Source organism: Sander vitreus, chromosome 6 (assembly GCF_031162955.1).
Source record: "Sander vitreus isolate 19-12246 chromosome 6, sanVit1, whole genome shotgun sequence".
Classification (NCBI taxonomy): domain Eukaryota; kingdom Metazoa; phylum Chordata; class Actinopteri; order Perciformes; family Percidae; genus Sander; species Sander vitreus.
In genome coordinates this window covers 10,872,266-10,897,169 of record NC_135860.1, presented here as the reverse complement: position 1 = coordinate 10,897,169, position 24,904 = coordinate 10,872,266, and the positions used below count along the sequence as shown (strand labels likewise).

Genomic DNA, 24,904 nt, shown 5'->3' with positions numbered 1-24,904 from the left:
ACTGTATTCTGACATTTAAGAGACCAAATGAATCATTGATTAAATGAGAAAATAATCAGCTGATTAATCGAAAAGAAAAGTAATTTTTAAACCTCAAGTGCTGATGGTTAGTCATCACAATGCACCTTCCTTTTAAAGTCTGTCCTCTTCACTATAGTAATACAAGTACAGATACACAAACACATTAGCTCTTGTAAACACAAATACATAAACTTGAGTGACATAAATACACACACACACAGTGACTTACAGTTCTAGACGAACGCCAAACACATGTGAATAGGGTTAGCGATACAGACCTGACTTAAGCACAGGGTTTCCAGAGAGCAGCACTTTGAGAGAAAGAGAGTTTCTCAGTCTCATAGCATAGCAAGCAACAATCACAACACACACACACCACTAAGAGCATATGCACATAAAAGCTAAGGTTACTAAATCCTACACACACAGCACCCCGGCGAGTGGAAACGGCGAAAAGGAAAAGTGAGAAATAAGAAGGCAGTCGGAAAGAAGAGGTGACCAAAAAGGAGACACAGTGACGAAACAAAGAGAGGAAAGGAAAGAATAGAATAGAATATATTCCTTTATTGTCCCCAAGGGGCCACAAAAAGTTGTAGTAGCATCCACAAAATATAGGACAGACATCATACAAAGGTGACAAGAGAAGAAGAATAACAATTTACAATATCCACAGTGTTCGGTAGCAAGAGGGCAAATATACAAGATTACAGTACAGCTGAGGAAGTTGTGTGTGTGTGTGTGTGTGTGTGTGTGTGTGTGTGTGTGTGTGTGTGTGTGTGTGAGAGAGATTGATTGAGGGGCCGGAGAAAGAGGAGATGGAAGGAGGAGGGATTTCTAAGTTACAGGGTCTGTACAACAAAGAGTCCTGAGAGAAGAAGGGAGGAGAGGAGGAGGAGAAGGGAGAAGGCTGTACCTCTGTCAGCCGTGTTGTCAATTGCTGCGAGAGAGGAGAAGAGTAGGAAGAAAGGGATTAGTTTGCAGGTTCCTTGTGTACTGTGTATGCAATGTCTATATTGCTTGATGTCTGTATGAGTTGATTTGGTGGGAATTAATTCATTGGGGATTAATATTAATCAATCAATCAAATTTTATTTAAATTGTAAAATCACCATGGTCTCAATGCACTCTACAATTAAAGGGAATACAGAAATAACAGACAGCAACAAAACAATTGAACAGCATTAAAGCAGTAATAATAAACAATAAAAAACCAGCAACATAGGAAAATAAGTGAAAATGGTTTGTTTGTGCAGGATGCAGAAAGGATGGTGTGTATGGTTGGCTGTAGTATAATGAGTAGAGTTGGGTTTTCAATCTAGATTTAAAAATGTCAACTGAGTGAGCTTCTTTAACATGTAGTGGGAGGCCATTCCAAAAATGAGGGGCACGGTAGGAGAATGCTCTACAACCAACTGATGTGGATAGGGGAATGACCAGGAGACCAGCATCAAGGGAGCGGAGAGCGCGTGCTTGTGTATATGGTGTAATAAACTCAGATAAATAAGGTGGTGCGAGTCCATGCAGGGCCTTATATGTTAACAGAAGAACCTTAAAATCAGCTCTAGCTTGCACTGGGAGCCAGTGAAAAGAGGCCAGAATGGGTTTCATGTGATCATATTTTCTAGTTTTTGTCAGGATTCAGGCTGCAGTGTTCTGAGCAAGTGGAAGGCCTCTAGAGGCACAATTTGGAAGACCAGAAAAAAAGGACATTGCAGTAATCAAGTCGGGAAGACACAAATGCATGGATTACAGTTTCAGCATCACCAAACGATAAGATGGGTCGAATCTTTGCAATGTTACTGAGATGGGAAAATGCTGTCCTTATTGAAACTTTTGAATCTAATCTAATTGAAACATCAAAAGCCAGCAGTGAAGAAAACATGAAAGGGAAGGAGGGAGGAAGGTAAAGTAGCATGACACTGACCTCTTTTGAGAGATACCACGAAGGTCTTGCTATCTGTTCCGTGCTGGTTGGAGACCTCGCAGGTCGCCCCGTCCTTCATGACCACGGCCGTGGCTTGTAGGGTCACGGTGCTCACAACCTTGTTCCCTTCCACTGACACTGACTGGCAGGAGATGGCAGGACAACATGAGTTTTTACACATTCCCTCATTATTTCTTGCATACATTTTAAATTTGTCACACAAATTCCTTTTAATATTTTTTTAACTGATTCTCTCTTTGTCCAAATACATTGGGTTCCTATCATTTTGCACACTCTAGTGATGCTTTATTCCATATTTCCTCATTCTCATTTATACATCAAGATCTGCTGTTGAAAATGGTCAGCTGTGCAAGCTTAAATCAATCTCCTCTTTGATCTTACATAAATCACTTTTTGCTTCTAAGAAATGTTCAAATCTTTCAGAAGGATCATAAAAGTTTCATCTCATTTTAGCCCTTTATTTCATGTAATATTTCAATCATGAAGCTGTGTTCCCCCTGTAGTTTTCTTTAAAGCTGCTTCGTATGGGATTTTCTTTTCAACTTTATTCAACAAAATATTACTTTCTGTAGCCCCGTGCTGTTTCTCTCCCTCCTTTTTCTATTGCTTTTCAAGTTTAACAACCAGCCTACCAACAAGAACTTTGAATGTAATGAAAAACCATGCTTCAAACTTTACGTATTGACTCAAATGAAAGCACTGATAGTGAAAGCTCAAAGTTTTCCTCTGGTTTTATAGTTTTACTTCTGCAATCCCTTCCAGGGAAGCAGCAATTACATCTAGAGTGATTCCTTTAATTGCACACTAGATCAGGTAATACGATGTCGCTTGTCTCGATTGTGTTTTTACATCTGTACCTCTTTTCCTGAGGGCTTCCAGGTGAACTGAGGGGCAGGAGAGCCGTAGGCCGAGCACTTCAGAGTCACCATGTCTCCTTCCTTCCCCACCTCTCCAACAGTGGGAGTGTCAATCATCGGCTTTCCTGGAAAGGGTGTGAGAAAGCCAGTGAACAGGGTGAACTTGTGGTATAAACAACAAAGCAAAAGCTCGAACACACACACACACACACACACACACACACACACACACACACACACACACACACACACACACACACACACACACACACACAAACAGATGGGGTCAGGTGGGGAGTGTGTGTGAGTTAGGGCCTACAGGAATCAAAAGTCATCTTGACTATAAATATAAAACACACTGGGTTAAGTTCACTCAACTTAAGAGTTAGAGTACAAAAATCTTTAAGGCTGCTCCCAGTAAGCTTGTTACATTACAAGAGTGCCAGGTGTATCTCAATTCAATACTAACCTTTATTTTGGTTTATTGTGTTTTCATTATTATGAGAAGAAACATGTTTAAAAGACACACAGTTTCCGCTAGGGCTGTTTTCTTCAAACTACAACTCATCATTTGAAGTAAAAAGAAGTCATGTTTATAAGTTCTGAAGTGGTCTGAGAGTGAGATCTGATTGAAATAAATGTTTATGCAAAGGTTATGACTAAATATGAGTTGTTTCCACTGATTATGTTATACAGTGCACTAATGGATACTGAAACTAAATTATCAACAAAGTAAGAAGCCACACCTTCTCTCAGTTGTATCCATGAACCTCCTTCCTCTGACTGAAACAATACCAGGCACACCTTAACACCGACTATTGTTATTATCCTGTGTGTGTGTGTGCGTGTGTGTGTGTGTATAGTTGCTACGTAAATGTAGCAGTGGAAACACAATGCTGTATTTGTACTGTATGCATGTGTGACAATATATAGCAATACAGATGCGGATGTGATTGAAATCTTAAGTTCAATCTGGTATAAACACAGTATTTTTGGTTTTCCTGCAGTAGGCTGTGCATGTGGTATGTGTGTATATGTTTATATGAGTGTGTTACCTTTGACAGTGAGGTTCACACTGGCCTGGGCTGTTAGTCCTGGCACAGATGGCACAGCTCCAACACACATGTACTCTCCAGCTTTATCATAGGAAACATCTTGTATTGACAGCGTGCCGTCCTGTGAGAGCACCTCAGAGCCCTGGAGTACCACACAAAAACAGAAATAAAACCAATTGGAGTCACTCCATCAGCCTTCAATTCATTCGGTGTATTCTCTGCATGTGAATATGAGAGTGAACAGCTTTGTGAATATCTGGTTTGAAGGCGCGCTGCTATGCTGGGAAAGCAGAAAAACCTTCACACACACTGTTCCAAAGCACAGTGATAACAGATCAAAGTCTGTCCTCCATGACGAACCTGTCTCTTTCAATTCCTCTCAACTTCTTCTCCTAGGTATCCTTCTTACTAAGAACAAACACTGTCCCTAGCCAGAAAAGCAGCAGTCGGTGAGTTTCTATCACACCCAGGAGACACAACAATAGATATACAGGCTACAACAACAGGCTTGACACAGAAGGAACATTCTGCACATAACAAGTGGAGGAGAGGAGATGAATACCAAAACACCAGAAACACCACTGCTACAACACTGACTTGTGGTTGAACAGTTTAACAAATTGTCTTTTCTTTGGTATGTTTACTGTGGAAAATACATATGTTTTTCTCATAGAAAACCAGAAGGAGTGCTTGTTTGTTGCTATTGCCTTTAGCCTGCTGCACACAGAGTACGCAAACTCCTAATTGTTTGAATTAACTATAACGATAATCAGCTGTTGCCCTTCTAGCAGGTTTACATATGAACTCAGACTGTCGCATGAGACGAAGTCAACCTGCTACTGTAAATCATACATCATATATACTGAACTTGCCTGTTTCCTACACAGGTGGAAGTCCAATTTAATTTATACTAACTACATCATTCTTGAGATGTATAATGAATGATATACAATTAGTATTTGATACAATACTACATTTAATAGTGTATGTATGGTTTTGTGTTCACAAAATGACAACAAACACCAGTGTCTCTTCTCCAGTTGCTACTATTGGACACAATGCAGCTTGTGTAGCAGGGCCACAACTGTCTTTAAAGGGATCCAAAGGCTCCAGTGTTGGATGGCAGCTGCACACTATGGAAGTTACTGTATGTGTCACATTATGAAATTTAGTCTGGGAACAAAATCTTGCATCAAAGCAGAATCAGAATCACAAAATGTCCAAATATGGAGCCCCAGAAAGAGCTGAATACTTGTTCAACATTGACCTGGGAACATGCAAGAATGACAGGTTCGCTTTTGAATAATGGTTATCTAAGTATGCTCTGAAATAATTAGGTGGAAAGATGATGAAAAGAGCAATGCTCTGTGTTCCTAGAAATACACCACTTTTCCGTGAAAGGAGAAGGAAAGGAAGGTTGAGAAAGAAATGGAGCACACCTTTTTCCACTGAACAGTGTGCCCAGCAGAGGCCTTGGTTTTACACTGCCACTCCACTTTGTCTCCAAGCATGACGACTTGAGGTTGGGCAGGGCTGACGCTCACTGGGTCGATGTCTGACAAAGAAAATGGAAAGCAATTGAGCGAGAGGAAGACACATGAAATCTGAGGCATTCCATACATTCTAAGGAGTTAAAGAAGTGCCACTTGGAATCAAAATGCTTCTCATTGCTTGAACAACCATGTAATAAGGCTGTTAAAACAACCCTACTAAGCAGAATATATAAAACATTTTTTATTAAGTACAAAGCTAATGCACTTACTCTGAAGTTAAGCCCATTTCGAAGCCCACGTTAAGTTTATTCCATGCTATTTCCTGGCTATCTCTGCTTAATGTGTGTGATAAAATCGAATTAGGGAGTGTAGTTGGGATAGCATTAAAGTAACAGATGAACTGTGAAAAATTGAATTGGATATCGGCCTCCTGAAAGGATTCCATTAAAGCTCATTCCATTCTAACCCTTTTAATTCTATGATTTACTGATGAAAAGAAAGGCTTACCGCAAAGCTGAAACTGCACAGGAGGTTAATTGTTCTTTATGTGTTTCCTTATTCTGCAGTTGTGTGTGTTTGTCTGTGTGTGTGTGTGTGTGGGTGTGTGTGTGTGTGTATGTGTGTGTGTGTGTGTGTGTGTGTGTGTGTGTGCATGCATGTGTGTGTGTGTGTGTGCGTGTCTTTGGCTCACTCACAGTCGACAGTGAGGCTGATCGTTCCACTCAGGTCAGCATCCAGGTTATCGAAGTCTGTGGCTTTGCACGTGTACACACCACTATCTGTGCGCTTGACAGACTTCAGCATCAGGAGACCACCCTGACCATTGATGTCTTTTCCCTGAAAGTGGAAGAGCAGGGACCGGCAGAGAGAGAGAGAGAGAGAGAGAGACACGAGTACTGACTGAGTGAGAGAGTAACAAAGATAATCAAACTTGTATAAAAAAGTTGGGATACATATAGCACAAACAGAAAAAAACTCTCTCAAACAAACTGACACATACATCTTTAGCAAAGTCAAACTCGGGCTGAGGGTTTCCGTCAGTCTCACACTTCATGGTAACAGTATCGCCCTCTTTGACTGGACTAGTGTTGAGTAGAGAAAAGGTCGCTTTCTCAGAAGGATCTAGATGAACGAGAACAGACATGCAACAGGTCAAAATTCCTCTTTTGGATACATTTACACTGTTATACAGTATGGCATCAATCAAAGAGGCATTCCAGACGGGATGTTTTACTTTTACTTTACTGTCAGTACTTCCTCCTTTCCTTGCCTCATCGTTCTTCTTTCGCTGAATATTAAATTTCACTACAGTCCTTAGCAGGATTAAAGATATGCAACCAATAAAGATAACACTAATAGCTGTTTGTTGACAATGTTTAATTTCAAAGGGCATGAGTTTTTCTTAAAATGAAAAAGTAACATGAGGATGGACAGAGAGGACAGAGAGCGGCTTACAGATAATGCATAAATAAATAGATTCATTTTCTTTAGCCTTTTTAGGCTCCTTATGAATGTGAGTTGGTTCACCACTTGGGTCCAGACTAATACAGAGTGTGTGTGTGTGTGTGTGTGTGTGTGTGTGTGTGTGTGTGTGTGTGTGTGTGTGTGCGTGTGTGTGTGTGTGTGTGTGTTGGTTAGAATAACACTGGTAACACTTTACGGTAAGGGTACATGAATTATCATGAATTCATGCATTAATTAATTGATGTATGTATTATTATGCATTATGTAATTCATGATTTATGTGTTAATTCATTCCTTAATAGTCCATGAATCATCAGGAATTGACGTGTTCATAGTCTGTCATTTGTGACCTCATACATGAACAACACAACTAAAGCAATAGGTACGTGGGCACATCATTATGAATTATGATTTAAGCATGATCATTATTTATTTATTTATTTTTCTGCAAAAAAATTTTTTGGTCATCACTGCGCAAATTCTGATTTGAACACAACTTGTGCATAATGATGTAGCCACCTTACCTAATGCTTTAGTTGATGTGTTGTTCATGCATGTGCATGAGGTCATGAATGAGAGGCTATGAACTCATGTCAATTCCTGATGATTCATAAGATATAAAAGAATGAAGTAATGCACAAATCATGAATTAATTTATGCATGAATTCATAATGCATGTACCCTTACCGTAAAGTGTTACCATAACTTTAATTCAAGTCTGTGGCAGCAGTTCCAAATAATTCGTTTAGTGCCATGCAATGAAAAATACCTTTTCACAAAGTTTGTCACAAGTTCAGTGGCTGAATATTTCAAGAGAATGCTTCAATTCTGAAAAATAAAACTCACTCAATGTCTTTTTAATAGCCTATTATTTCTTAGATATGTAGGCTACATACCAAGAAAATTCATGACTATTAACTAAGATACCCCATTATGTTGTGAGCAGTAGGCCTATGTGTGCTGTTGGCAAAATTGTGTCTAATCTGTGTCTGTGTCTGACCTGGGCTGGTACATGTTCACGTTAAAAAGTGTATGCGTGCAAGAGCACTACGGTCACCCGCAAAGTGTCCCGGTTTTAGTTCTGGGAAATCTGGTCACCCTAAGCATGACTGTTGACTCTTCTTATTATAATATGGAACAACTTACCTCAAAACTGAGGTGCCCCAACACATTTTTCATGGCATGACATAATAAACCATATTATGCAAATATCGTATGTGTTTACTAGCACAATCATAGCTCATGGACGTACAGTATAGCAGAGCAAATAGCACACAATAGCAAAAAAGACTGGAGTCTTTTATTATTATCTTTTTTGCGATTTGTCCCTTTTTCTCTTCAATGTGCCTGGTCTGATAAGAAACTGTCCCTTGATAACCAAGCAGCTAACTCACACTGCTAAAGGTGGTGCTAAAGTTGTGCTGAAGTGGTCGGGGCAATCGTTGACATTTAAAGCAATAGTTTGACATTTTGGGAAATACATTTATTCGGTTTCTTGCTAAGAGATGAGAGGATCGATACCACTCATGTCTGTCCAGCAAATATAATGCTACAGCCAGCAGTGGGATTGCTTAGCTTAGCATAAATACTGAAAACGAGGAAACGGCTAGCTTGGCTCTGTTCGGAGCACCTGTAAAGCTCACTAATTAAAACTCTTGTCCTTCCTTTCCACTCACAGTTGAGGTTGATGGTGATGGTGTTGGACGTCTTGTCTTTGATCTGGGCTCCTGGCATGCTGTACTCCACGGTGCACTGGAACACAGAGTCCTTGTCTGCCTTGGTGGGCTGCATGTATAATGTGCTCTTGACGGTAGAGAGACCGGAGGCCTCCTTCACCACCGAGGGAATCATGTAGGTCTCTGACAGAAAGGAGCCAAGGAAGCACAAAGATCATCCCTCAAGCTTTGCACTGCATGTGATATTAGACTATATATTTGTTCATGGAATTCTAACAAACAGCCTGATGGCACTTACTCTCTTTCCTGTCCTTGACCTCAGGTAGGGGCTGGCCATCTTTAAACCAGATAATTCTTGGCTGGGGATGTCCGTTCTTCGTCACACAGGTACCAATCTGATACACATGAACAAATGCAGGTAGGAACAAAAGAAAGTCGACTGAAAATGTTCCATCAGTGTTCATATGAAATGAGAAACTCACACACAGGATGCATACAATTCTACTGCACACACACCTCAGAGCTGGTAGTCTCTCCCGCCGTAATAGCCTGACTTGACGGCTTGGTGAGTTCTGGCTTCTCTGGAGCAACTGAGTCAGAAAAAAGGAAAGTTGAAAATCAATATTATGATTCACTGGAAGAAAAACCTTTTACACAAAGACAAAAACTCCACTTCTATATATGCAATCCAACCCACATGCCTGCTGCTAACCTTGTTAATTAAGTTGAGCAGTAAATATCCTGCTTCACATTATTCCAGTGTAACCTGGTTCACATGAGCTGATAAGGGTCAAATAGCAAAAAAAACACTCCCCCTCTCCCTGGCTCACACACACCATACACACCCACACACACAACCACAGTTGTGGGTGTCCCCACTTGTTTCTCTGCTTTATTCCCGAGCTCACTTGTTCAAATGCAAGGTCATCTTATCACTGTTAGCAGCTGCTGACTGCTTATAAAAAATAAACAGTAGATGAGTATTCCTCTCTCTGTCTCACTCACTCATCGATTCTTTGCGTTTATTCCTTTTTGTTACATTGCTACCAAAACTGCTGAAGCATTTCTTTAGCCATTCCCTTTCCGCATACTGTGCAAAGCAAGCAGCCATATGTATGCATAGTACTTAAAAAAGGACTAAAACTCTCTTTTGCACCCTCTTACATTCAGCCAAATAAAGGTTTTTAGCGTACCTCAAGTCATTTAAATGTTAAGAGAGTTAAGACTCACAGAGACGTACAGGAAGTGTTATTTTTATTCTCTTATAATGTGTTTTTGCTTAGAAGACATACTGTTTACCCTCTGCTACAGCTCAACCTTCAGGATACCTCACAAGTCAGTCCTATTAAGTTAAGGCAGGACAGACACACTTTAACTCATCCCCCATTGAGTCAAGTGGTCAAATGTGGACAAAGAATAATGGCTGGTTGTGAGCCCAGCTGTTTTTGTGGGCATTAAGTAAATCTAAAAAGGCTTTTGTCAACCACTGACTGGCCCATTGACAATTAATAGCTTATTTTATGAGATTGCTTTAAACCTCAGAGCTTCTGAGTGCATAAATGTTAATGGTTAACTTGTAATCTCTTTTCAAGTGGGAGGTGACTAAAGAAAGGGTTGTTTTGCTATACTCCCGACCCAACTCTTAGAGTAATTTATCAGTCCAATCCAAAATGTAAATTAATCGTATTCATTTAGGCCACTACATGCTAAAAGTATGATTGATGTCTGCTCAGGGGTTGCTGTGGGAGGGGGAAGGACACAGTGGACTGCAGCAGGGGTCAGCCTTTAGCGCCTTGGTGATAAATCTGTGCTGTTATTAAGATGAGATATATGAGGCATGACAGGTGTGATTGAACTATTCATCAATTGTGTCAAGAGTGATTAGATTGTGGTTAATTGACCTCTGGGCAACTTATCAAAGGAAAGTGGTAACCCCAGGCATCGAAAAAGGTTCCAAAGTCTTCCACATGATGAAAAAATAATAGCTGAAGTGTGCTCTATTCTTTACACATGTAGACGATTGAGACAAATCGTACTTTATACGATACTATATAGAGCTTCTATAAAGAGGTTTTGCATGGAGTAACTTAGAGTATGTGTGAAATGTAATCAGCAAAATGCATTACATACATTAGGTACAATTAAGCCACTTCTAAGTGAATGTATGCATGGACTGATGCAGATTGGATTAAAGCCAAACCAAGTCATAAATTCCACACATCAACAACTGATGGGAAAGTGATTGGGGGGGGAGAGGTCATGTTGAAGTCATATAAAAGGCCAAAGGGCACTGGCCAACTCACAGAAGACTTTAAGCATTGTGGCGGCATCTCCAACCCCAGCCGGGCCAGCTGTGACCTGGCAGTAGAAGACGAGCTCGTCAGAGGGTTGAACCGAGGAGATGGTCAAGGTGAAGTCCTGTCCGATAGTGACCCGCCCAGTCAGAAGGGTGCCGTCATCGCTTTTTCCCTGACCACCCTGGGTAAAAGCCACACGCTTCCTGGTTCCCTGCTCCTCCTGCATGTATGAAAGTAAAGAAGGAGATATAGAAAGAGGGTGGAAGAAACATGAGGAGGAATTAAAAATGAGAAACAAACATTAAGAAGGAGAAACTACAAAAAAATGCTTTTTTTTCTGTGTAAAAATATCTGAATAAAGAACATTATTAACTGGAAATGACTTACAATGTACCACTCAACAACAGTGTTGCTTGATTGTGGTGAGACGGTATATGTGCAGGGCAGTTTGGCAGTATCATCTTTCAACACCTCCACTTTAGGAGTCACCTTCACGGTCACAGCCCCACTACAAACTGCAGAGAAAAACACACAAAGACAAACAGAGAGAATACGATTAAAAAGAGACTCAAGCATGGGAAGCCAGAAGGACTGGTAGTGATGTGTTAACATGTTGCATCAATACCAGACATGACAGGCTGGTATACGAAAAGGATGGCATGATAGTGTTGGTAATGTTCAAAATACATATACATTAACTGGAAAAGACACAAACACCTAAGTAGTTCAGTACTGTGTATTGCATCTGGAAGTGGGACAGGAGGAAATAATAAAACCATAATGACTACAACTAGTGTTTGGAACATAGTAAACATATACAGTAGATCAGTGGCAAAGAAGTGGATAGTGTTGCAGGAGTGGCTTGAGAAGTTTTTATGGATGTTTTGACATGTTTTTTTGCCATGACTTTGGGTCTGCAATGGAATCTATTGTAACCGCTGTAAATCCAAACAGACAACAGCAGCCGTTCGCTGCAAAGGATGGCGAGTTATACGTATCAGTATTCCCTCAAAGGTGCATGAACAGCAGTAAAAACTGTTGAGGGACCCCGAGGGAAACCAGAAGGCCCTTGTCCCTGTCAGTGTTCTCCATTCAATAGAGACATTAGGATGCACAAAGTGTCCTAGATATCAATGGGAGAGAGTAGCAGCTAGGGCACAAAACTAGTTCCAGTGGGGATAGGGAACACTATAACTCTCTAATTCTCTGTACAATCTAGCTTTGGAGAATTACTCAGAGGAGAGGTGGGGAAAAGAGGGAGGGGAAGGACGGAGAGCTGGAGGGAGGGGAAGGACGGAGAGCTGGAGGATAGGGAAGGAGCTCCATTTCTGCTAATGAAGTCACTGCAGCACATAGTGTCATTACTCATGGGGTACAGTAACATGTGAAGGCAGTGGAGTGCTGTTTAAGTGACTGGGGTTAAACTGCCAAATAAATTTTGCAGTCTTGACTAACAAATCAATGAAGTAAGTTATCATGATATGGAAGGCATATTTCATAGCCTTTTATCCATTATTTAGCCATCAGCCTTTTAAACAAATTATGGTAGTGTAGTTTAATTGTTTTATTCATATATTTACTTGTTGAATGTTCCAGCAGTTTTTGTATTTTGTTTTTTTACTGTCTACCTGTGTTTTGTGATTTTGACATTGCTTGTATTGTGTGTGGTACTGCCGGCTGTAAACCAAATTGCCCCGGGGAAAATTGGAATCGGGGATAATAACGTTTCCTTGACTTGATAGTCTATGCAACTTGATATGGACTTAGCAGGAGTATATGGAAACTTTTACTGAAATAAATTACAACTAGAAACATGTTTTTATACAGTAAATAATGGATGCATCAGGGAAGCAACAGTAAAAAACTACTCAACATTTACAAAAATTGTTCTATGCTGCAAACATTAAGTATGATTAAAAAGCCAGAGATCTACACTCAAATTAATATTAATATGTGTTGCTAATGAACAACCCAGCCCCACACTCTGTATGATTACATAAATTAATCATGTTATCAATTTTTGGACTACAAAATCTGCACTTAAATAATTTACTTGTTGTGAGAAACTTGCCAAGAGTGGGGAGTATGGACCTCTGGGAATCATAGTTGTTTGACGGGTTTGCTTTAAAAGCAGGGCAGAAAAATGAAGACAGGGAAGATGAAAGAGTGTTTGCTCAAAATGTCTAAAGCGAGATGAGAGGAGCTAAGGGATGGCCACCTTGTTATTACTCTACTGTGAGGAAGAAAGAGAGCGAAGGATGGATGGAAGGGAAAGAAGGTATAGAGGAAATAATAGGGAGAGCTGTCAAAAATACACACTGTGCTGCTATGGGTGTTAGTGAGACACATTCCGCCGGGGTCAGATGCTGTGATTCACTATGACCCGCAAACTACATGGAGGTCAAGGGTCAGTCAGGCGCTGACACTTGAGGAGAAAATCTCATGTCTCTCCATGGATGTATTCTTTCTAGGGCTGTCAAAATAATGCGCTAATTTCGATTAATTAATCTGAGAAAAAATAACGCGTTAAAAAAAAATAACGCAGATTAATCCATTCCATATTGACGTTTGACCCGGAGCCGTTCTAGCCACCATTCGACTGTAAAATGAAGGAGGGAGACGATAATGTGCTGCCTGGATCATTAATTGGAACATTTACTTGTAAAAATCTTCTTCCTGCCAACCCTGGCTACCGAAATCTGGTGCCACCGATATGCCTGCGCTTCTCTCTGATGCTCTGAAACAGACAATACAGGCAAACCAAACACCGCTGCACGTGACGCTAGTTAACACTATACTCGACAGCAGCTAACGTTAGCCTACCGTTAGCTAGTAGCTGGATTAAACACGGTTAAAATGCTGACAGCTAACGCTAAACGGTGTAGTTTGATTGTGTTTTACTGTAGAGGATTCAACACCGGTATGTAACAATCTTCAGCTGCCGTCGGAAAAACAACACAAACGGTGCGTTCAATGAAACTGGTAAACTACAGCGTCGTGGTGCATTTGAAGTTATTGTAATTGTCCTTTTCCCATCTGGTGGTTGTTTTTGTCGTTCAACAGCAATTTACTAGTGAAATAAGTTATTGTTATTCATTATTAAATCATTTAATTTTGACCATATGGCCTTAGCAATAAACAAGCCGTTCAATCACAGAGTATGTAATTAATTAGATTAAATGTTTTAATCAATTGACAGCCCTAATTCTTTCACTTCTTGATTTACTTTTTCACTTCCTTTGCCTCTATTTTTATCCAGCCTCTCATTTTCTTTCTTTTTTTTATCTTCACCCCTATCCAGTATCCCTATATCTCTCTCTCTCTAAATATTTTTGTTCTATTGGCTCAGTAGCTCTCAATTGAAACATTAGTTTTACAAACCGAGTCTCATGTTTCGAGTCTGTAAGAGGGATGTAGCCCAGAAGAAAATCCTCTTCTGTGTCTGCGCCAACACAAACAGCGAGCCAGACAAGCAAACGAACAAGAATGTGTGAGTAAACCAAGAGCTGCACTTTTAGGCAGGGACTCAGGATTTAAAAGTCACTGTTAAGTGGTGCATGGGAAAAATACACAATCGCACACATACCACATAAAATGAAGTGACTTACTGGCACATGCACAGACAGCCCAAATCTTAACTCGGTCACTAAAGTATTTTGGTTTTTGAAACACGCATGTAAACACAATCTCCAGTTTAAGGTTGGACAATGTTTGTGAGAAATCTAGTTTTCCATCAGTTGAAAAACAGAATTATTAACTCAATGTGAAGCCATTGTATTTCACATGAGCAATCATGTATTCTCTGCTGAGTACAATGTTTTAGCTGTGCAAGTCACACAACACTGATCACATTCACTTCCTGTGAAAACACAGTAACTGTGTGTTAGTCTTTTTTAAGTCTCTGACACAAATCTGCCATCTATAATGGAATATAATTAAATAGCTGAATCCTCACTTTTAGAGCAGCTACAAGCCTTAATTTGGTCTTTTATGGGATAATATTAGTTACCTACTCAATGCGGAAAGTGTTTGCATATAGCACAGAACAAACGACCTAGTGAGGATGTTTGGAAGGGTTTGATGTCTACTTTCCTCTCACTTGTAGTGTGCACAGTTGCTGGGTTACTACATGCATGTAAACAGAGCTACGGAGAGGCAGTTAAAGCAATGATATGTGATAAAAATGTATTTTAACAGAGTCCATCTGTACCACATCTTTCTTTCTCTGCCAACCTCTTCCTCTCCCCCTCCCTATCCTCCCAGTTGATTTTATTATCTGTCTCACCCTTTTCTATTTCCCACACATCTTTTGGTGTCATTCACAATATGTTTTGGTCCAGAGTGATCAGTCAGGCCTGGTGTGTTTTACACACGAGGCAGCTGGAGATACAGAGACGGACAATTAAAGCATATTTAGGGGAGTCCTCTGTCCAATCTGAGCCTAGAGCAGCGTGCGTGTGTGTGTGTGTGCATGCGTGTGCAGGCTGAGGAAGAGAAAGAAAGAAAGAGAGTGGCTGGGGCTGTTGGACGGGGGCGACTAGCTACATGGGGGTCTCGTTAGCTGATGCAGGCCAGATAATCGGATTTAGTCAAATAGAGAAAAAGTGTGTGTGAGGTGGTGTGTGATGGGGCGCATGACCGGGTAGAAAGACAGATGGGAACGAGACGGTCAGACTGTGACCTGTGTACAGATACACACACATACACTCTTACAGTATATCTATAATGCATGCAATATTTATGAGCAACCAAACCACCCCAAAAAGCATAGGGTTAAGTACAGTGTGTGTAGAAAAAAAAAGATCCAAGTCTGCAGTCAAAGCAGAGTGGAGCAGACCCAGAGAGTCGTGTCAGTCCCACATCTACTGAAAAGTTAATGTGAAACCATCTTTAATACTCTCTCTGTTTGTCTCTTTCTCCCTTTTTCACTTTCACCCGCTCACTCTTTCAAACACACACAACGACACACACAAGGCAGGCACCTCATTATAAAAAGAACCATCTGGATCCATTCTACTGTCCTCTTTTCCTCTGTTGTTCTCCCCTCACCTACTGTCGTATTCTGGACATCAAACCAGGAGCCTCTCCCTCTCTCTGACTCTCTTTCTTTTTATCCCTCATTCTCAAAGAGCATTCTTTAATACCCAGTGCACTAAAGTGCTTGTGTGTCTCATCCACCCATGTGTGTGTGTTTGAAAGACGGAAAGAGAAAGGAGAAAGAAAAAGAAAATGCGAGATGGAAGAAGAAGGGCACAAAGAAATTAAGAAAATGGGGTGGAAGGGAGAGTGAGAGAATGAAAACTGTGTGTGTGTGTGTGTGTGTGTGTGTGTGTGTGTGTGTGTGTGTGTGTGTGTGTGTGTGTGTGTGTGTGTGTGTGTGTGTTACTGTACCTACATGGCTGTCACCCAACTAGAGTCTTTTTTTGAAGCCACCATGAACCTCCTTTTACTGATAGTACCTGCTTGTCTCCCTGCTAACCCAAATACCTCTCTACCAAACAGTAATGGATCTTCTGGGCAACTCAGCCTTTATTTAAGCCTACTGTATACACCTTGATGATGGTGCTAGGGGTGCAAGGGAAATGTGTTAGATTACAGTCAGCATGCATCACAGAGATAGAGCATAAAAATCTGCAGCAGTGCCAACACTGGGAATAGGAGTGTACAGAAGTCTTGATTTATGAGGTGAGTGAAAAGCTGAAAAGAACAGTGCAACGTGGTACCGGACGGATGAGGAATGTCAGAAGATGTGTGTGTGTGTGTGTGTGTGTGTGTGTGTGTGTGTGTGTGTGTGTGTGTGTGTGTGTGTGTGTGTGTGTGTGTGTGTGTGTGTGTGTTTATGTGTGTGCGGTCCTAAACATCCTTGGGCTCTAACAGGATTAGTGTGTTTGACTGTTGGCAAAGCAAACAGCGTCCTGCAGGAAAAGACACCTTCAGCCTCAATGTCACAAGAGCTGAGTCACTTTCAGCAAGCAGTCATAAAAAAAACCAACACATAACAATAACTTCCTCATTTTTATTCATCTTTCCACTGATCAGCACCTCTTCCAGTGTGTTTAAAATTATTTCTCAATCTCTTCAGGGCTACAACGACAATTACATATTGAGGTGCAACTCATGTTTTTCTTCCCATTACCTCTCAATCTTAAGATTATTTTTCTCTATAAATCAATAGTGAAAACATGCCACACAACATCACAATTTCTTAAAGTCCATGGTGATGCCATCTTCATCATTGTTTTGTCTGACCAACATTCTAAACCCTAAAGATATCATATAAGACAAAGCAGCAAATCCTCACAATTGAGAAACTAGACCTATGTAAGTTTTTATATTATCAAAAATAGTTGAGTTATTTTTGTTATCAACTAATCATTTCAGTTCTACTTGATGTTCTACGTTTCAGGTGCCACAGTGAATGTGACTGTTGATGGTGAAGACAACACCAAGGGAGTAATCTTCACATTTTCAGTAACTGGAGACATATTTTGTGATCTAATGAAGCAATCTCAACTGCAAAGTTCACCAGGAGTTTCACTCTCTATCAAAAATTAAATGAAAGAATGTAAACAGTTACTTTGGGGTACGTAAAAGCACCACACAACCTGATACATCCGTCTAGTGTAGCTGTGGTGTTGCCAATGAGTGAAATTAATTGCTGAGCTATAAAAGTATTCCCACAAGTATACATGGAGCTTCATTCCCACTACATGTTGTGATGGTTACTATCACCACCACAGACACAGTTTGACTGACTCACATCATCATCATGAGCATGAGACTCTGTGTATGCGAGTACGGTTGTGGTAGCGGGGCGTGGCAGGTTGCCCTCAGCCCTCTCACACTGATGTAACTGATCTCAATAAGTGGCGTATGTATGACACGCCAATTCGCGTATGCTATTTTGGCGTGTTTTCAAGACGCGTTATCACTTTTTAGCATGTTTATCAATGCCGTTTGGCCTCCATTGACTTACATTACCTTGCGATTGTGTGTCAATTTACGCCGTAGCGAGTAGTATGAAAGCCCGAAAATCTGCATAGGGAGGTTGGTTGGGGTGGTGGATGGGTCAAACAACACAGGACTTTCACCATGGAGACCGGGGATTGTGTCCCGCGTGTCACGTTTCCTAAACCCAACCTTTTGAAAAGTGATTATGCACCTTGATAACATGCCAAAATGGCATACGAATTGGCGTGTCATACATATGCCACTTAATGAGATCAGTCTGCAACCCGTCCGCTGTATACGGCATAGACATACACGCTGATAGCTCAACGTGCTGTATACGTCGTAGACATACACGCAATAGCTCAAAATGCGTACAGATAATATGTTTATGCGAAGTCATGATGTCACGTTGTACTGATAATGGCCTGTTAATGTTGTAGACTGGATCCCACCAAAATCATGAGTTTACCGGCCTTTCACATTCACTCAGCACTCACATTAGTCTGCCTGCCCTGCAAGATGGGAACACCCCTCAGGAAATGCAATTTGTTTACTGAGTTTCACTTTAGAGGACAAACTCAATCCATCTCGGAAATGTACCCAAGAGGGCCAGCTGTAAGGCGGAAAAATAAACAGAAACAGGCTCTTTAGTGGAGGCTCACTTTGAAGAAGGCACTGTTTGCTAATGGAGTTAAAGCTACTGTATGTTGTTGCCATTTGCAAATAATATATTTGTGATATAGAGATGCAGATATATATTAAAGCTGCAAGTTAGGTCTGTGCAATTCTGTTGGAGCAAGAGGAAAACTATGTTCCCTCTTATAGGTGACAGTTAGCGATGAGTAGTGGCCTGAGTGTGTATATACAGTATATATGATATGTGTGTGTGTGTGTGTGTGTGTGTGTGTGTGTGTGTGTGTGTGTGTGTGTGTGTGTGTGTGTGTGTGTGTGTGTGTGTGTGTAGGGGGCAGACTGGGTCAGACTACTAGTGTCGTGGTGAGTCCATGTAAGGCCTGGAGTCCATCAACGCCTGGCTGATGAAACAAGAACAGGTGCAGTGCAGGAGCAGCTGCTGCAAAACACCCCCTCCCCCCTCCGCCACCACACACTCACCAACAATGAATACCACATGCAGAGGGCAAGGGAGAGAGTGAGAGAGACAGGCACAGTGAGACACAGAGCCACGGAGATGACAGACAGGGAGAGAGAGAGGAAGTTTCCCAACTGGAAACAAGAATACACAGACTCAAATAGTTTGTAGAAGTAAAACTTTTAGCAACCAAGGAGACAAAAAAATAAAAACACATACAGTGAAAACCAGACCGAAATCGAGACTGTCTGAGACTGTCTGTCTCCTTGGATACTTTCAATGGCAAGTGTATCCATACAAAGGCCATGCATAGTAGACCAAGTGCTGCAATGACCTGTTGGTGTCCAGCCAAGTGTTGACCTTTGAGAGGAAGGCACTGATATGTATCTAATGCTAATTAGAATCCCATTGTAATTTACTGTATTCATAAGTAAGGGTAAATAGACAGAAATAGACAGAAAGGAGGAGAGAAGGAACAAAAAATATACAGAAAAGGGTAGACAGAAAGACAATGCAAGGACAGTTGGATAGTATACATATGATATGCCAAGAGCTCGCAAATACTGCAAAGGCCATAAAATAACTGCACCAGCTGAGTCCCGTTCCCACCACATTTTTGCCGCTGCAAACATTGCAGTCTGACAAAGCATATAATATCCTGTTGCACTGAAAGTCTGACCCTGTACAGTAAATGTAGTGCTTGTGTACATACATCGGCTATTGAAATGTCGGTCTGTTATTCCATCGTCATCAAAGAAAACGTAAAGTTAAAAGAAACTCTTGCAAGTTTTCAACAGCTCCTACTTTTTTGCTCAACAACACATGGATGCAAGAACTCTGAAGTACCTATTACAGCAATCAGAGAATCAAGCCAGTAAAAGGCTTCTGCAGTCATGACTCCCCAAGACGACAGCGGAGGTCTAGTGTGCTTCAAAGATGATATCTGACGCAATAATATATTTGGTGTTCCAATTTTATTGTGAAACGGGTCGTTTTTTTATGCCTGTGTTTTCTTTTATGAGGGTTCTGTGTGATATCTTTATGTGTTGGGAAAGGGCAGAGGGTTGTTTGATTAAAGGTGAGATAGACTGATCCCGGATGTTCAGATACCACATGCTGAGCCCTTGCACCGCAATCACAGGATATGAAGGGGGCTGTCTGTCTTCCTGTCAGGGCTTGTACCGATGTACCACCAGAGTAGAAATAAAATTTACACCTGGGACCCTGCGGCAGCACACACACACACACACACACACATTCAAGTTGCAGCTGGTTGTGGAGGTCATGAGTCTAGCGGAGGAGACTGGGTTTAACCCCTTTGTGTGTCTGCTCTAGATGGAAGATATGAGATGGGGCAAAGAAGAGACTGTGGGGGAGAAATAGATTTTTAACATTTGTTAGATAAGACTCCTGTAGCCTAACCTTTTATTGTTCTGTTTTTTTTTTTTTTTAGTCCTCTAAAGTTTTTGTATTAGCTTCATTTGTCTCTTCTGTCAGGTTCCTATATTAACCTTCTTGCTTGAGATCCGTTACCTCTATCATGTCTGATGTGTGAAGCTGATGTGATCAGCACTTAAAACACGTTTAACTTCATTTGGATTCATGAGTTGAACTTGTTTTAAAACGAGTGAGGAGAGACAGAGGACGGCGTCAGAAGAACAAGGACACGAGTTTAGGAGAGGTCTGATGTTCCCGTGGACTTGACGTTGACGTGATGCAGCTGAGTCAAACATAAGGCTATTAGCAATTAGCCTGGGTACACATCAGTCTTCTCCACAATATTAGCATCTGTGTCTTACACAATGCAATAACATCCAGAGCCACAAGTCATCGCAGAGTTCAGTGACTCGGCAAATGATGTCTGCCAGCCAAGCTGCGGGTGTGTGGATTTCTTTGTGTATAAAAGTGTCTGTTGTATTCGAGTGGAGGGCAGAGAGGTAACATCACAGTGTGCGCAGTTGTGACAAATAAATCACAGCTTTACTGGGCTGTGTGTTGTGTCATCGGCAGTTTAAGGGCTCAAGACAAACAGTGTGAAGTGGGCTACAAGGTCTGCCCCTCACACACTCTTTTGTCTACCAGGAAATTCACCCTTGCTGGTCCTGTCGCCCTGGCAACGGGGTGAGAAGTCAACCCCATTCAAACAGGAGAGTTTAGAGCTTTGAGGTCAATGATTGTGTGTGTGTGTGTGTGTGTGTGTGTGTGTGGGGGGGGGGGTGCTAGAATGGGAGTGGGTGTGTTTGTCCTCTTCGAACATGAGCCAGTGAGTCAGGAGCAGAAAAGGATAAACAAGACGAGGATAAATGGTATGAGAGAGAGGAGGAGAAAACAAAAAGGAAAGAGGAAAAAAAACAGGAGAGAGAGCGCATGAGTAGAATATGAATTTGTGGTGCTGACATTGTAGTCCTGCAGAATGCGACGGTTGAAAAACAAATAAAACAAAGCCAAGACGTTTTATACATTTGTGAGTTGTGAATACATGAGTCTTGTGAGTTTTAGTGCAGTGTAAGTGCTTCTGCAAAAGTAGCTATGATATATTGTCTCACTGATAAACCAAAGGATTCTCTGAGTGTCCTTCCCCATTACAGTTAGCTGAGTAAAATTGAAATCATCCTTCACACTGAATATCTAGGCCATTTATAAAGCTAATATATTTTAGCTGACACAATCTGGTGCCATTATATGTGACTCCATTAACAGTGAGTTAGCACGACAATAGCCAGTGTCTTGCTCCTATTAGAGCTCACTTTTGGGTCTTAATACAGTGGAGGTAACAAAGCAAGGCCATATAGCAATGAATGACATGCAATATCGGATAAAAATATCAGGAGGAATTTCATTACCTTTCCAACCAAAGGGCACAAAACAGAGAAGGTCCGCCAATTACTGCACTCTGTCTTCTCCTGGCTACCTTTCATTTTCAGAGGGTACTCAATTTGGTGAAAGGAGAAAAAGAGAGTGTGTGTGTGTGTGTGTGTGTGTGTGTGTGTGTGTGTGTGTGTGTGTGTGTGTGTGTGTGTGTGTGTGTGTGTGTGTGTGTGTGTGTCCTGATCGACTGAGAGAGAGAACCCAATCAGTAGATGTCACTTAAGGGGCAGAGATGAGAAAAGGTGTTAATATTTAATGTTTCAGCGCCCCTAAATCTGGGCCTCCTTTCCCTCTTCTCCCTCTTCCTTCCATCCCTCTCGCCTCAGGCACTCCAATTAATACACCCTGTCCTTTTCTCCCCCCTCTCTCCCAGTCTTTCTCGCTATTCCCTCCTTCCTTGAAACACAGCCCCTGGTGAAAAATAAAATGTAGAAACCGAGAGGAGGCAGGAATGGAGGGAGAGGCAGGGAGAAAAAAAAGAATTGAAAAGGAGAGTTGGACTGGGAAAGTGTTAAGCAGTGTGATGCAAAGTTTGGATGAGTTGAGAAGGCTAGAGGGTCTCACAGAAGAGAAGAAGCAGACGCAAGAGGATACTGATGCAAATGCAGGCACAAGCATCAAACCAGAGAAAGGAAACTTGCGCACAGAAGCTCTCGTAGATGCAGGAGGTAAAATTGGAGCAGGGAGGAAGATGAAGTAAGGGAAGGAGAGGGTCCCTTACAGGCATGTCTTCTCAAGTCCCCTCTGCCTCTACCTATTTATCAAGGTAAATTACTCGCTTTAATGGGCCAGGATGATATGCAATGTTTGGCAGAGGCAATCTGCTTGCATATGTTGCTAATGTCGCTGGTGTTCATAATGGGATATCCTAATGAGGTGCCTTTAGTGATGAGAGAGGCAGTAAAGATTTTAATTTCCTCTCAGGACCTCAATAAGGGAAGGGGCAGCCATCGAAAGATGATGGATGGATAGATGGATGATGAGGGATTGACAACTGAGGTAGGGCAAACTGGAAGTGTTGGGCCGTGTCTCGCTGCTGCACTGCTGTATGTTTTTTAAAGGGACACTTAGGATGATTTAATAAAATTGGATGACTCTCCAACATTTTCTATAATGAAAAGCATATTTTCTTGGACTCTTCCTGCCCAAGTCTTTCAAACTCTACACACTCAGGTTTTCCGTATTTGTAGTCTCCAACACCAAGGCGAGGTAACCCTGATGACATCATTGGGGGCATTTTCTCAAAATTGACCAAGTGCCACCTGATCCACAGAATAAAATATTAAACTGTTTTCACTGGTATGGTGGTGTGCTAGTAACTTGTTTAAGTTTTGGTGTAACTGATTACATTTGCACTGGATATTAATGTATTGCTGTCATTACATAACAAATTATACACAAGTGAAGACATTTCACTGAAAATAAGAAATACACTGTGCTGAAGATTTGTCAAGTGTGTGTATCATTCAATGCTTTATCAAAAGGCTGTGGATACTTATCCATCACTTCACTATCTTCAAGGAGGATATTCCACATTTTGCAATCATCGAGCATGTAAGGTTGTGTACTTCAGTGTTTATTACTCCATTTTACAGAGCAGTGGCAGCTCAATGATTAAAAAAAATCATCGTTGTCCATCACTTTTCAGTGTGTATAGGGATGTTATGTCAAAATAAGCCTGTTTTCAAGGAATTATTCACTGTCCTTCCCCTTTGTTTATATTAAACTCATGTGGCTCCAGGTTGTTTCGGATTAGTGGCCTAAAAGCTGTGCATTAACAGGGTCACTGTTGTTGCAGGACAGACTGTCCTGTACAGGCTGTACTACTCTCATGTTGCTGCTGTTTGTTACTGTAATGGTTTTAAATTTTCAAAATGAAGAGTTATTGACACTTTCTTTTGCAGCCACGACAGATTTGTCAGCGAGACGGCGAGAAGAAAGGCTGACTCAGAGTATAAATAAGGGGAGAGACATTAAAACTACAGCTAATCTCACTAAAAGGGTTAGGACAAAGTGTTGCAGCCTCCGCTGTCTCTCTCGCTTCCCCACTCCCTCTATCCTTAAATCAATTATTTCTGCAAGTCATTTCCTAGCATACTGTGCAGATACTGTAAATACTCAGTGCAAGGTAGCTCTTATGCCCAATTTACACTGGCGTGTGTCCAATACAGTGAGTGAGTGTGTGTGTGTGTGTGTGTGTGTGTGTGTGTGTGTGTGTGTGTGTGTGTGTGTGTGTGTGTCTTTAAGAATACAATAACTCACAGTGTGTTTGATTAAGTAAAAAAACAGGCCGAGACACTTTTGTTCCAGAGGGGAAATAATATTTTAGATAAAGTAGTAAGGTGAGGAAAGGGTGAAAGCAGGCAATCATATCTCTCTGTGGGTCTCAAATATCTGCTCTGGAACCGTACTACCACCTCCACACACACACACACACACACACACACACACACACACACACAGAGTAAAGGCTGAAATAAGCTGTCCTGCCAACCCGTGTGTATTTTAATACTGATGAGTCTAGGGTTGAATGTCTCAAGTTCTATTTACAGTAGCCTATTCACAGTATGATTACTGCTACATTCACAAAGAGCGCAAAACACACGCACAAACACACCTGCCTGCCCTTCATATCTCAACAGCTCAATTCCTCAAAAGCACAGCCTCCCACTGCCACAGTGGGGTTTTTTTTTCAGCAGTCATCTCATGCTGAATTGTAGCATCCAGGTGTTTCGTTGGCCTGACAGAAGACCTGTTCCTGGGTGCATGGGTTATACACACACTGCACAAGCTGAGGTAAACAAAGAGAGGGAAAAGAGGGACTATTGGTAAATAACACCAGGGTGCCACTGTAGTTTGCTGCCTGATCTTCTTCCTAAGATTACTTAGGTACTTGACGTTAAATTACTATATGAATAGATTGAGAACACACCCAAAATTATAGCTGGCTAAATAAGAAAAAAAAAATCTTTTTCTCTGTGTTTTATTTTTTTTGCCCACAGGAAGCTGCTCTTTTTTCACACTCAAATCTGAGTTTTTCAAAATTGCTGCAGTGGATGATGATTTTATATGTCAATTCTTCTAATCACATTGATAAAGTGATTCCGCTGTATTTATGTTTACTTTGTGAAATGACTTTGTGATCATAAAATGGTGATTTGATCGACATCTCAGTGCAGCAGCACAA

General features: G+C 41.2%; 1 protein-coding gene across 2 annotated transcripts in view; it reads right to left on the bottom strand.

The window, feature by feature from the left end:
* The window catches only part of bcam (basal cell adhesion molecule (Lutheran blood group)), a 53,301-nt gene that overhangs the window by 8,021 nt on the left and 20,376 nt on the right, over window positions 1-24,904 (bottom strand). Inside the window, exons 2-13 of one of the 2 annotated variants that reach the window (XM_078252471.1) lie at window positions 11,196-11,323; window positions 10,815-11,028; window positions 9,028-9,101; window positions 8,810-8,906; window positions 8,512-8,694; window positions 6,372-6,493; window positions 6,067-6,208; window positions 5,318-5,433; window positions 3,879-4,020; window positions 2,824-2,948; window positions 1,946-2,087; window positions 935-958 (exon numbers count right to left, since the gene is read on the bottom strand). In XM_078252471.1, coding sequence (XP_078108597.1) covers window positions 935-958; window positions 1,946-2,087; window positions 2,824-2,948; window positions 3,879-4,020; window positions 5,318-5,433; window positions 6,067-6,208; window positions 6,372-6,493; window positions 8,512-8,694; window positions 8,810-8,906; window positions 9,028-9,101; window positions 10,815-11,028; window positions 11,196-11,323 — 1,509 coding nt within the window. The remainder of the gene's footprint in view (window positions 1-934; window positions 959-1,945; window positions 2,088-2,823; window positions 2,949-3,878; window positions 4,021-5,317; window positions 5,434-6,066; window positions 6,209-6,371; window positions 6,494-8,511; window positions 8,695-8,809; window positions 8,907-9,027; window positions 9,102-10,814; window positions 11,029-11,195; window positions 11,324-24,904) is intronic. The other variant, XM_078252472.1, reaches the window with a different exon arrangement.